General features: G+C 32.4%; 1 protein-coding gene across 1 annotated transcript; it reads left to right on the top strand.

The window, feature by feature from the left end:
- Positions 1-1,558: 1,558 nt before the first annotated feature.
- On the top strand, positions 1,559-12,661 carry LOC130639268 (uncharacterized). Its single transcript, XM_057447063.1, has 16 exons — positions 1,559-1,788; positions 4,664-4,720; positions 5,608-5,635; positions 5,724-5,778; positions 6,265-6,416; positions 6,727-6,782; positions 7,267-7,333; positions 7,439-7,486; positions 7,841-7,946; positions 8,021-8,191; positions 8,338-8,444; positions 9,079-9,170; positions 9,604-9,630; positions 10,140-10,213; positions 12,119-12,277; positions 12,372-12,661. The coding sequence occupies exons 1-16, from the start codon at positions 1,702-1,704 to the stop codon at positions 12,565-12,567; spliced, it is 1,482 nt and encodes a 493-aa protein (XP_057303046.1). The 5' UTR covers positions 1,559-1,701; the 3' UTR covers positions 12,568-12,661.

The raw sequence follows: 12,661 nt of genomic DNA, 5'->3' as shown, positions 1-12,661 counted from the left end.
AGCCGGAGGCTAAAAAATGCTTCCTCGAAATCTTCGTTTGTAGCTTAAATCTTAAAATTGGTGTGTTTAAAATTCGTAGATGGCTAGAAATGTGACAATATATTAATCTTAACATGCAAAAGCATATAAAAAATAATTATTAAGACAAAAAGGACCTACAAACGTTGGAGTGAACATGACAACTTATAAAATCAAAATCACATTTTCCTCATCATGGCTCTGATTATTACTTCGTCAGCATGTCGAGGCAGCGAAAATCTTGGATTGGTTTTTCATTAAAATCAGACCTCGTGATTGGTTTACTTGGCCTAAGCGATTGCAACAAATTTGATAAAAACATATCGAATATTATTTTTATAGACTCTAAGATTACGTGCGTGGTTGATACGACGCGCTTTTGGCAGATAGACAAAATACAGCTTATGTTGATACAGAGAATGAAATGAATCAAACTCTCGCTCTTTTAAGCCCTGATAGTATAGGGATATAATTTATATTCTTTCAAAAAAAAAGTTCCCCCTTTCAGCTTGGTAACCTTAAGAAGTAAAGCTTGCGAAGATTAGGCTTCTTTTATTAACTTATAAAAAAGGTGTGTACAACTTTACCTCTTTGTGGCAATCTTAAAGTAGGTTCGCTTATTATTCTCAATAGAAGAACCCGAGCACGAAATTTATTAATCATCATAGCCTGTCAATTAAAAATCTATGCACGCTAGAAATATAAGGGAACTAGTCGGAAAAGTATTAAAAACCCTGCGATTTACCGATCTGATATTAATGTCTGCATAAACTGATGTGACAGAAAAGACAAGATGGCATGGAAAACTCACACGAATGTAAGAGGAATGTTTGTTTTTTACTTCTTTCTTACAATTAGCTGACATTGGAAAATTGTGAAAAGTGATGACGCAAATTTGGTATTATCGCCTCGCTGCCTTGGCAAGACAACTATATAATATGTTTATCGCCTCGTTGGCTTGGCAAGACAACTATATGATGCAATGATAATACAGCAAAAATCATACACCTTTTACATATAATGAACGGCATATGGTCGGAACTGGATTAAAAAAACCTTTTCAGTGCAAATGCGGGTGTCATTATTAGCCTTTTTTTCGGAAAAAAACCCCATGAAGATGACCACTTCTTATGACGAACATTTTGCATGTATCTGTCGTGTCGTGAGCTTTTCGTCGTATACTCAATGAAAAGAGGTGATGAATGTAGGCTGTTCGAAATAGACAAAAGTACAGGATGCATAAAGAATATCTATTCAATCTTGTTTTGTTTATTTTTATAATCCAAATTCCAATCAGTTACTGTTGACTGACGAAAATTCATTATTTACCTTTTGTGACGCATTAGAGAAATTACTCCCATTTAAATCTGACCTTCTGTAATGCTTTTTAAATTTGTATAACTAACAAATACAATAAAGATTAAGACCAGTTTCCACATGTGCTTGCCAACTTTCACATGTTTTACACAAATAATTGAACGCAGGTTGAAACAAGGTGTCTGGATTTTAAAGGTTGATATGACAGAAGTTTGTAGAATACGTTCACATTTACATTAAAGGAAGCACAGGCAAATATAAAATGTTAGGGAGGTTTTAGAATAATTTTCTGTAGTAATTACAATTTATTTTGTGCTTAAAATAAAGTAACTTCATTTGACGGTCTCGCTAAAGGTGCTAAAAAGGATGAAGAAGTCACTAAAAGCTTTAGTGTATGGAGAAAATGTGACGCCCTTACCAGCTTTTAAAGTGTTTTCATTGTTTCTAATGCTGGTAAGTAACCTGGTAATATTTTTGTGGTAATTTTAACGAACATTTCACTCTCGTCACTGCAAAGCAAGCTATCATGTTTTTTTTCATTTGTGGCAAATATAGATGATATACGTTTCTCGTCTACATACTTTTGGTTTAAATTATTCTGATTTTAGATAACTCTAACCATTTTTTGTTAACACTGAAGAAACGTGACTTCACGAATAATAATAAATTCTCAACTTTTCATCTATTTTATCTATTTCAAGAGATATGTTCTTAGGTAAAGACAGAAAGGAAAAGTTTGCGACATGTCTTAACTATAATAAAGAAATTTGGCAAAGCAATTGAGCTGACTAAGAGAATTATTAAAATCCTCAAATTGTTATATTGTAGAAGAACTACTTTGTTCATCACTAACATACTGCCTGGCAGTGAGCGGGATTCGATCCGCGGTCCCCAGAACTCACCCGTCATGATCAGAGGTCTGATCGGGGTGAAGCATTCTCTGTTGAGAATGAAATACGGATGTGCTATGATAAAATATTCACCCACAAATTGTTGATAGAAAAAAATACCATATTAATCACAGTAGGAGAATATGACTGATATTGTTGCAACAAAAGCTAGTGCGAAAATAAAATAAAATAAAAATATACATTGATTTTGTAGTATGTTTGTGCTCTCACAGGTCTGTAATAGGTTAGATTTTGTGTTTGTATTTAACTGCATGCAGTGTAGGTTGCCTGTGAAGCCGTAAGGCATCAACTATCTAGCAATAGCTAGCTTTTTCTTGGTTTGTTTGATTTGAACATTAATGTTGCAAAAAAGATACCGCTAACTAGCTCTCTAAGTGACCTCAATAAAGAAAGTTGTCTTGTCTGCTAATAAATAATATTCACAGCAATCACTTGTTGTTTCATTATCGTATATATGTTTTACCATCTATAAATTTACTGTATTGCAGGCTCGTGTAAGTAGCTAACTGGTTGTGCGCGTACTAATTAATATGGTTATGTGAAAATGTGTGTGTTTTTGTATCCTTTCCTGGCATGGCTTTGTAGCTAGCTAGCTACTTGGACTGATGTGTCAACAGTAATGAAAAACCGAAAATTGATCGGATTAAATACAAGCAAGTACAGACTTTGTGTACGCGGATTAACTAAAAGATGCTACCATTTTAACAAGAAAATCTCACGATACTTACTGCTCAAATTTAAAAGAAAAAATTAATTGTTTTTTTATGTGAGAGGCATCGATATGTTGTTGACGCAATTAATCGGTATCAAGCACAGCGAAATCAAAATAAAGATAAAAATAAAGAGGCTGAACATAGTTATAAACGGAAACGGAGTTTGTGTCGTTTAATAAAGTCTATACGTACCTTGTAATTAGCCTTCTTTTGTTTAACTAATCCATTAACGATTTCTCCACATATACTTTAAAACAAATATTTTTGCTCCGTAGTTTCAACAGATCAACTCAAGCTATTTAGATTTGCCGGTGATTTAGTAATAGAAAAGCCAATCATAATTGCACCTATAATCATAGTAATAACTCCCGTCCTTTTAAATTTCATTAATTCATTAACAGGCGAGCAATGAATCACGAAATAGCAATAGGAGAAATATGTACGGTGGACAATCTCCTGAGCAACTTTCTACTAGCAAACGATTAGCATAACTCAAATAAGAATAAGATCTTTCGACAATCATTTAATTTGTTTGACAAGCTTCGGAGACCACCGTGAGACCACCATGAAGCCAGCATCATAAAGCCAGCATGATGCTGCAATGAGGTCACTATAAGGCCACCATAAGGCCATCATAAGGCCATCATGGGGCCACCATGAAGCCACCATGAAGGCACCACGAGGCCACCATGATGCATTAATCCATCATGAACACCTCAGTATCTACAAACTTAATCACTGGAATAAATAAGTGCTAGAATATTTCCAATAGCATGGATTGACGAGACTTATTTAGCCAAAACGTCAAAATCAGCAAAGTGTCGAAACTTCTGAAGAACTGCATTTGTTCAACAACTGCTGTGACCTGTATAGTCCTTTGAAATGTTCACAAATCTAAACTTTAAGACGACGGCAGACGGACAGACAGAGAGACTCTTGATTGTTATTTTTCAATTTATGTTTCTTGTTTTTCTAAATTTATGTATATATGCTACGTATATTATATATGTATATATGTATTGTAATGTTATGTATACATGTATTGTAATGTTATGTATATATGTATATATGTATATATGTATATATGTATATATGTATATATGTATATATGTATATATGTATATATGTATATATGTATATATGTATATATGTATATATGTATATATGTATATATGTATATATGTATATATGTATATATGTATATATGTATATATGTATATATGTATATATGTATATATGTATATATGTATATATGTATATATGTATATATGTATATATGTATATATGTATATATGTATATATGTATATATGTATATATGTATATATGTATATATGTATTGTAATGTTACGTATATTATGTAAGTCTATGGAAAGGTTGTTATAACTTTAGGGCGGTATTTTTAAAAGAAATTAGCGTATAAAATATAGAAAGGTGCTAGATAACATATAATCGTTCTGAACATATACCCTTTGAACATGACTTCCTTAAACCGTCGTAATTCTTGCCCATAATTTTACAGTGAAAAATATGAAAACCTAAGCAAATAATGGACCAAGCAGAGAAAAATATATTTTTCTTTAAAGAAATCCCACTGCTATAGGGTGCCACCTTCGTTGCGTCTTGCGTAGTGCAACCAACAAAATTGCACTCCAGTATATACGCAACATTTAATATTTGAGCCGAATTACTGTTTGCTTATTTAGGTGTTTAACTCCATGATGAACTCCTCTGCCCATGCCTATCTACCACAACTTGTGAAGGTATGTATAAATACAAAAACAGTCATAGATTTTAAGTGTTATCGACATTGTTTCTACATTTTACTGGAAAACAAGTCTGCATAGCGTTATAACATCAGCAATACGGAATACACTTTCTAAATAATGCAAAGTAGAACTTTTTAATTTAAAATTGTAGTAAGTTGTTTTAGAAAGTTGTGTAGGAGTCTTTTAATTTTTGTGGAATATCTTTGTTATCCAGATGTAAAGATGGTAGCAGTTTCGCTAATTATGCAAATTTATGACATTTTAACCCCATGTATCTTGGCAAAACTGTTAAATACAACACCTTAGTCAGAGCTACATTACGATGTCATGCATAATTAGCGAAACTTCCAAGCTTAAAATCCTAAGGACCAATCAAGATTTTTGTTTGAAAAAACTACAAATTACAAATTCCTACACAACTTTCATATGCGATTAACTTATATTTTTAATGGAAGGTAAGCCTTAAACAGTTTATGCACACGTACTGTGAAGAAGTAGAGACTTTTTTAAGTTATTATATGTTCTAGGATGATAGCTTTATCTCGCCTGAATTCAAGTGAAATTAGTTCGGTCTACGTTGAGAGACTTTTGCACATTATATTCCAGAAGTTAAACTCACTTTGGTCTGAATTTCACTATGCGCGTTTGCAAAAGTGAAGTTTTGATGCGGGTGTAAAATCCCTATGTAAACATACCGAAGTGAATTATAGGTATAGTGTGTGTTGCTGCGCATTTTCCGTTACCACACAGTCGGTTTAAAACCAGGATGCAGCCCAAAATTGTACTTCACTTCAGGTGAAGTGAAACCTTATGTTAACACCGCTGAAATTGCTAGTGAAAGGAATATTTAAGGTCATCTTTATTTTTACTTTAATATTTAGTCTTTTGGAATATCTGAAGTGGATACAGGTAGGATGATTTCTTTTCGTGTAACACCTTATCATTTTTCAGCTACTAAGTTCAAAATGAAAAAACAAAATAAAATACAATAATTTAGGGCAAAATGTTGGAATCATTGTGTCCAGCTATTATGTTTCTCGCACTTTTTCCAGGTAATATGTCTGCTTTGAATCTTTTAATGAAATTTACTTTCCAAAAATTTTTTCTTGCTTGTCAAAATGTCTTTACTACGGTCAATATTTTAGCCTTGAATGAATGAAAGACAATATTTATTTTATAGTTTTTTTTCAGTACAGAAAAGTCGTGCAAAAAATGTAATTCAGACAAGTTTTGCTGCGTCGCCTCGTTTAAAAAATGTTTAAAAATCACTAAATTCTGAGATATAGTTTTTATTGAAATGACAACCAAGATGACTTGCCCTGCGGGTCACATGTAGTGAAAGGGTTAAAGGGTTTACAGCGGTATAATATTGTAAAAAGTCAAAAAGCTTTTCATTGCGTTGCTGGTAATTAAAGAGTTTCTCAAGAGTTTTTCTTTGGTGTCTTGCTGGTCCACACTCCATTTATGTCAATGTGGTATCTTTTTTGTTCCACACTTCAAAGTTCGTTGTAAACTATAGATTATCTAATTTTTCCTAGCTTGTTCTGGGGATACTTGGCTGATCGGATTTCTAAAAAATACGTTTTTATAATTTCATCAATTGGAACAGCATTGTTCACCATTGCATTTGGTTTTACAACTAGTTTCAAGTGGGCTGTTGTCACAAAGTTTGCTGCTGGCTGTTGCGCCGGTAAACTGTATTCAATTACTTACACTTCTTGCCATAACTACTTACACTTAGCTCATCTTGCCCCGCTCTTGGTTAAGCTACCTTTGCCTTGCTTTACAATGAGGTTTAGTCTGTTCTTCTTAATTTCTCTACAGGTGATTTCATTTCATCTTGTTTTACATTACTGAACTTTATTTTTATGTATTTCATTTCACATGAAGAATTCTCCTCAGACATTTTTACTCTTTTCTATATATTAATTTCTTTGCTAAGCCTTTTGTGATTGTAATGTGATTTACATGTTAAAATTAAGCCGTTAAATTTATTTTAGGTATGGTCGTTGTCAGCAAAGCAATAATAGCTGATATCTGTGACAATACAAACATGGTACGAAACGTTGATTTTTTATGTCCCTTGTTGTTATTCTAGTCTAGATATAATGAGGAAAAGTTTACCGATGGTTTTGGGTGAATGTAAGTCTAAGGGTTCCTTGTCGCTCATTATAGGACAAATGACACAAAAAGCGAACATTTCCCAATAACTTAGTTGTGAAATTTTCTTGATCGCTGATGTCATTTAACAACCCTATAATAAGTTTTAAAAACGTTTTGTCCAGATTCTGTTTTGTAAATATTCTTATACCTGATAACTTTCTTATTATCTAACAAACTAAAAAAAACCTCCTGCAACATGTTTTCTTATCTGTATAAGGTTTAAGAAGTCGCTTGTCATTAGAAACTAATATTACTAATATAAGGTCATAGTTTATTGAAACACATACATTAAAAATCGTCAAATAAATTGGTCAAGCTTAAGAAAAAAAAACCTTATTTCTTTTTGCTGATAGTAAGTACATTTTCCTTTTTTTTAGTCCCTTGGAGTGACAATAATAGTATCCTCTTATTCAACTGGATTTGTTCTAGGACCTGTACTCGGAGGTAAGTGGAACACTTTCATGTTTTAATGCATTTGTTTTCATACACTACTTGTTGTGTTTTTTAGGCAACTGGAATTCAATACACACACGCACTCTTGTTTCTTAGGTTATTTATCATTCCCTGCAGAGAAATATGATGGTGTTTTTAGCAAAGGTATTTATGATTCACTTCTCTACTTCTAGTTAAAATATCTAACGCATTTTAAACCATTCTAAAGATTTTTACTTGCTAATGATATAATAGTTGTCGCACAAGTTAAACCACTCGAAAAATACACCCCATGTTGCACTCAGCACCGTGTGGTAACTAGAACTTACTTTTCATTATTCGCACAAATGTCACAGACACGCCTTGGCTAAAAATATGTGAAAAGTGACTTAGAATTTGATGAATAATTAAACAATGTGCTAATAATGGTGTAGACAGTACGTTTAGAACATCAAAACTAATTTTAATGGCTTTCTTTGTCACTAAAGTAATTCACTTTTAAACCCATTGTTCATTTAGATTCTGTATTTGGACGCTACAGTATACTACTTCCTAACCTTCTTATGGCGCTAGTCATGCTACTGCTGCTAGTAATATTTGTATTGGCTTTTGCAAAGAAATCGAGGTAAGTTGTCAATTTGCTGAATAACAGACACTATTTTACTTTGTGCAAAAGGTTCATTTTAATTGCTATTTCAGCAATTCATACGAAGTGGTGCTAGATCTACAAAGATGCAAATATGGAGCAACCGAAAGGCGTAAAACAGTATTTTCTTCTATGTTAACTACCAGTCAACTGATCGCGCAATCTTCTCAATGGAAGAGATTAAAAAATTGGATGTTTAATACGACATTTTGTAGATTGCTTCGGTATGGAAGCAGTTTTACCTTTTTACTACACTGATACACCTTTTTTAAATAGATTCCAAATTTAATGAAACTACTAACTAAAATCATATTGGAAGTTGGAGAACTACGTGTAACTCTATTTTATTTCAAAATCTTTCTTTATTCAGGTTCAAAAGTTGTGTTATGAGTTGTACACTAGCAGGAACGTGTTATATGCTAGCTGTAGCTTACCAAGATATCTACCCTGTCTTTGCAGCGACAGCAAAGGAATATAGTAAGTTTCTGTCTTACTGAAATATAACCCTTTGATTTAGAGATTATTGAACTAAAGTTGCTGCAAATTTAACTTTTACTTCTATTCCTAAAAATATAGCTAAGTCTATAGGATATCTATTGTCCATTTTTATAAGGAAATACTCAACCAAGAGTTAGTGTTGGCAGAGCTAATAAGTGGCAAGAGCCTGACTACACAAACACAGTACTTGGCGCATATAATGCAGCATTTATAGAAAGTTTTGTATTTAATAGATGCACTAGCTAACTAGCTAAATTTTTGTCTTACAGTATTAGCAGCTTTCTCACTTTCACGTTATTACAGCATCAAATTTCAGGTTTTATGCTTTTAATGTGGCTAATTATCCAGAAGAATACATATTTTATGGACCATGCATAAATTTGAGCTTCCTTAATGTGTTACACTATTTTTGAAATGCTGCCTGCATGAACTATGCAGTACCAAGTAAAATTCATGTAAGAAACACAAATTTATTTTAAATAATGTTTCGGGCGGTTTGCACCGAATGATGTGTTCTTCTAACTAGTACCATAACATGAAAGGTGTCTGTTCCTAAACGTTTTATAATAAAAAAAAATGCACGCGACAATGTTATTATTAACTTTGATTGTAGATGGCTATGGTTTCAGTTCACAGCAAATTGGATTGTGTCTTTTGATCGTTACATGTCTGATGATACTGATACAGGTTCCATTGATAGGAAAAGTAAGATATTAGTTCAAGTATGTATTTTGTTAAATTCTAAGTAAGAATCATTCCAATTATTATTGACGTATTCACGAAAAGTTATAAAAATTCTATTCCACGGATTTACCATGTTTTCAAATAACACTTACCTTTTAATGATAAGCTGTTGCGTAAAATCGTTTTAATTAAAATATAACAGGATATTGGTTTTTACATACACTTCTTTATCGTTTGTAGTCTTTTCAGTATCAGTAGGTGTCTTTTTCTATATAGCAACAATCTTCAATTTTAAGTCTTTTATAACAAGGAGGTATAACTTAATTTAGACCTTTAAGGTGTAGTGACTAAGAGGAAGGGGGGGGGGGGGGGTGATTGTTAACCTCGTTCATTTATATATGCACTTACTATCAATCTTATCACTTTTTTTAACTCTTTTATCTCTTCCTTCCAGTTAACAAGTAAATTTGGGTCAAGAAAGGTAAGTAATAGTTAATTATTACTTTATTATTATGCTGAATGTTTATACAGGATACAACCACTCCACACTGTTATCAACGTATGCCCTATGTTCTGAATGTATACATTAAGTATACTCCGCCATTGCTTACCTAATCTCCATCACATGGCATGGGTTGACCCGTAGATGCGGTAAAGACACTTGTTAAACATGCCCGCGCTGTGGACTGAACACGGACCTTGTAATTACGATGCGAACTCCTTAACCATAAAGCCACGCGCAACTTGCAGACATGAAGCACTAAATGTAATAATCAGTTTATCACATTATACTATGATCTGTTAATGTAATTTGAGGAATTTAGTCGAGATTCTACAAAACATATAGGACATAAATGTACCCATTAGCTGTTGTCATGATAAATCAGAAGGTGTAACCCGTGTTCTACATTCGATAGTTTATTGTTCTGTGGTTATTGTGCTATTTTGCAGGCGAAACATGTAATAGAATTATGATATTTTTCAACAAAGGTTTTCGTCTTTGCTTCTCTCATGATGGTATTTTGTTTACCAATGAATGTATCAATTGCTGTAATTATCAACAAGTAAGGAATTTTTTACTTTCTTATATTATAACTAAAATATTTTTATTGTAAACAAGTAAGTCCAAGAAAGGATGCAGACTGCTTTATGCGATTAGTAATGTCGTTAAGAGGAGTGAATAAAACAGTGGCATGCAATGTACACATCACTTGTTAGTTTACGTTAGTTGCAGTATGATTTTAGGGAAGCTAAACCGACATATTGCATCTTGTGGCTTGCCATAATACTGTTTTATAATGTTGCTAAAATAAAAAGAGAGAGAAAGTGTAAAAAGTAATTTCATTGGAAAATCGCTTTTATCAAAAACTAGTCGTTAGCCGGTGGAAGAATCCACAGCACCGTTATTTTGTGCATCTAAAAAATGTTATAAAATTTTACTCTGTGGTAGTCATAGCTCCTAAAAAGGTGCACTTAGCCACTCAAGTGGTAACAACTACACTTTTTTTTATTGCAGTCTAGTCTATCAAAACATTCACGCTAAAGTATGGCTTACTATAAAGAACACAGTAAGACATACTGGGCCTCGATCGAATTTTTAAGCTGATAAAAATATGCGAAAAAACATCGAGTCTTTCGCCGCCTTCTCCTAAAATGAATATATCAATAATTAGCGAATTTTTAACGCTTGGTATGGATCAAGAAAGAAGCTTTGTGAATAGCAAGTGAAACACTAAATTTAACATTTTCTTACGCTTTTAATATATTTATAATACATATTAATACATAATAAAAACAATTATAGCCAAAAATAAGCACATCCAGCATCAGTTAAAATTTAGACGTTCTTATAAAAAATATAAATGGCTATGGCACAAGATTCTCGAAATAAATTCAGAAATTATATTTATGGGGGAGAAGAAAAATCCACTTTTATTATAATTCGAGGTATTAATTTTAATCAAAAAGCAGATTAAAATACTTACAAAATGTTCCAAGAATTTATTTTTCTCCTTCATATCATAAATTTGTTCTTGTTAATTTTTTGATAACCTCTTTAAGAATGCGCGAATAATTAAAAATTTTTGTAACGAAATAGACAACTCGGTGTTTGTTAATCTTCCCGTGCACGTAATTAAGTAATTGTATCGAGGGAACAATAAAATTAATTACCCATGACTTTTGTTTATAAAAAAATAACTACACTTTTGTAGAAGCAAAGTCAAAATAAATTTCTAAAAAATCGCGGAAAGATCAAGGGAATATCGCTAACCCTAGAGACAGATATGGATTGGTTGTCTGTAGTCAAGAAAAATGACAGCTTACATAGTAAACAAGGACGAAAAAATAATTTCAAAAGGATTAGAAATAATTTTGTATTTTTTTTCCGAAAATACATTGTTTTTAAAAAAAACATACCACACAAAAGGAACAACAACATGAAGTTATACTGTTGAATAACCTAGTTTTCAGCGTAATTTTTTCACTTCAATGTTTCTTTGAAATAGCTAGTTAACTATCTATACTATCTATAAAGAACGATGAAGTGATGTCCGTTTTTGTCGACAATACTTATTACGAGACAACAAAGTTATAGCACAAATATGTTCACAATTCTAACTCTCAATTCCTTAGTTCTTTTAGCTACTTAGTCAACATGGCTAGCTTGCCAAAAAATTAAATTCACCATTCGTTGTAACTAAGCTTTCAAATTGTACATCCAACTTGACGAAAATAGGAACCATATTTTCTTTATATGTGGTAATTCTATAGGGACTTTTGAAATCTGCATAAAACTTTCCTATTTTGCGACAGGACGCTTTTAGACTTATACTTCAAGTGTAACCAATTAAATTTTGTCTTAGATGGTTAAAAAATACAGTAATTATTTACCTTATTAAACATGGCTTCCCGAAAGGATAGGCACATTATATTCTAACGTGTTGAACGTATTGTTTCATTATTTTCAGATATTTGTTTTGGATATGTCTGGTTGTAATGTCCTTACTTACACGCCTTGCACTTGAAGGAGGATTCGTCACTGTGAATGTGTTTTTAAATAATTCTGTACCATCCGATCTGGTGGGATCAGCAAATGGATTATGTATGTCTCTTACATGCTTAACAAGGTAAATTCTGTGTACCTACCTGCTTAGCTGCTCCGTATTTGCCTGTCTTACTGTAATTTTGTATGCATTTATGTCTCTTCCCTCAAAAATTTAGAAGCGTGGCACCTACATTATTTGGCAGCGTATTTTCGTGGTCGTTGGGAAACATCAAAGACGTTGAAGATAATGAAAATCCTCTTGGCTTTCCATTCAATCAATACTTCACTTTTTACCTTCTTTCTTTTTTAAGCATTTTTAACGCTTTCTTTGCAACACAACTTCCAAAACTTATAGACAGAAAGCAATATTAAGCCCTGTCTTAATCGTCAAATAAAATATCTCATGTAGATAATTATGATATTTTTAAAATAAACTATACACAGACATTTAAGATTGGCTGGAAAA

The sequence above is a fragment of the Hydractinia symbiolongicarpus genome, chromosome 1 (assembly GCF_029227915.1).
Source record: "Hydractinia symbiolongicarpus strain clone_291-10 chromosome 1, HSymV2.1, whole genome shotgun sequence".
NCBI classification, from domain to species: domain Eukaryota; kingdom Metazoa; phylum Cnidaria; class Hydrozoa; order Anthoathecata; family Hydractiniidae; genus Hydractinia; species Hydractinia symbiolongicarpus.
This window is presented reverse-complemented; position numbering and strand designations above follow the sequence as displayed.

What these genes read in the sequence shown, in the direction of transcription:
- LOC130639268 (XM_057447063.1), top strand. Translation starts at nt 1,702, where the DNA reads ATGAAGAAGTCACTAAAAGCTTTAGTGTATGGAGAAAATGTGACGCCC. An exon ending in AGCGACAGCAAAGGAATATA is followed by an intron (nt 8,445 to 9,078) that starts GTAAGTTTCTGT and finishes CTTTGATTGTAG; the next exon opens with ATGGCTATGGTTTCAGTTCA. An exon ending in GTAAATTTGGGTCAAGAAAG is followed by an intron (nt 9,631 to 10,139) that starts GTAAGTAATAGT and finishes TTTTCAACAAAG; the next exon opens with GTTTTCGTCTTTGCTTCTCT.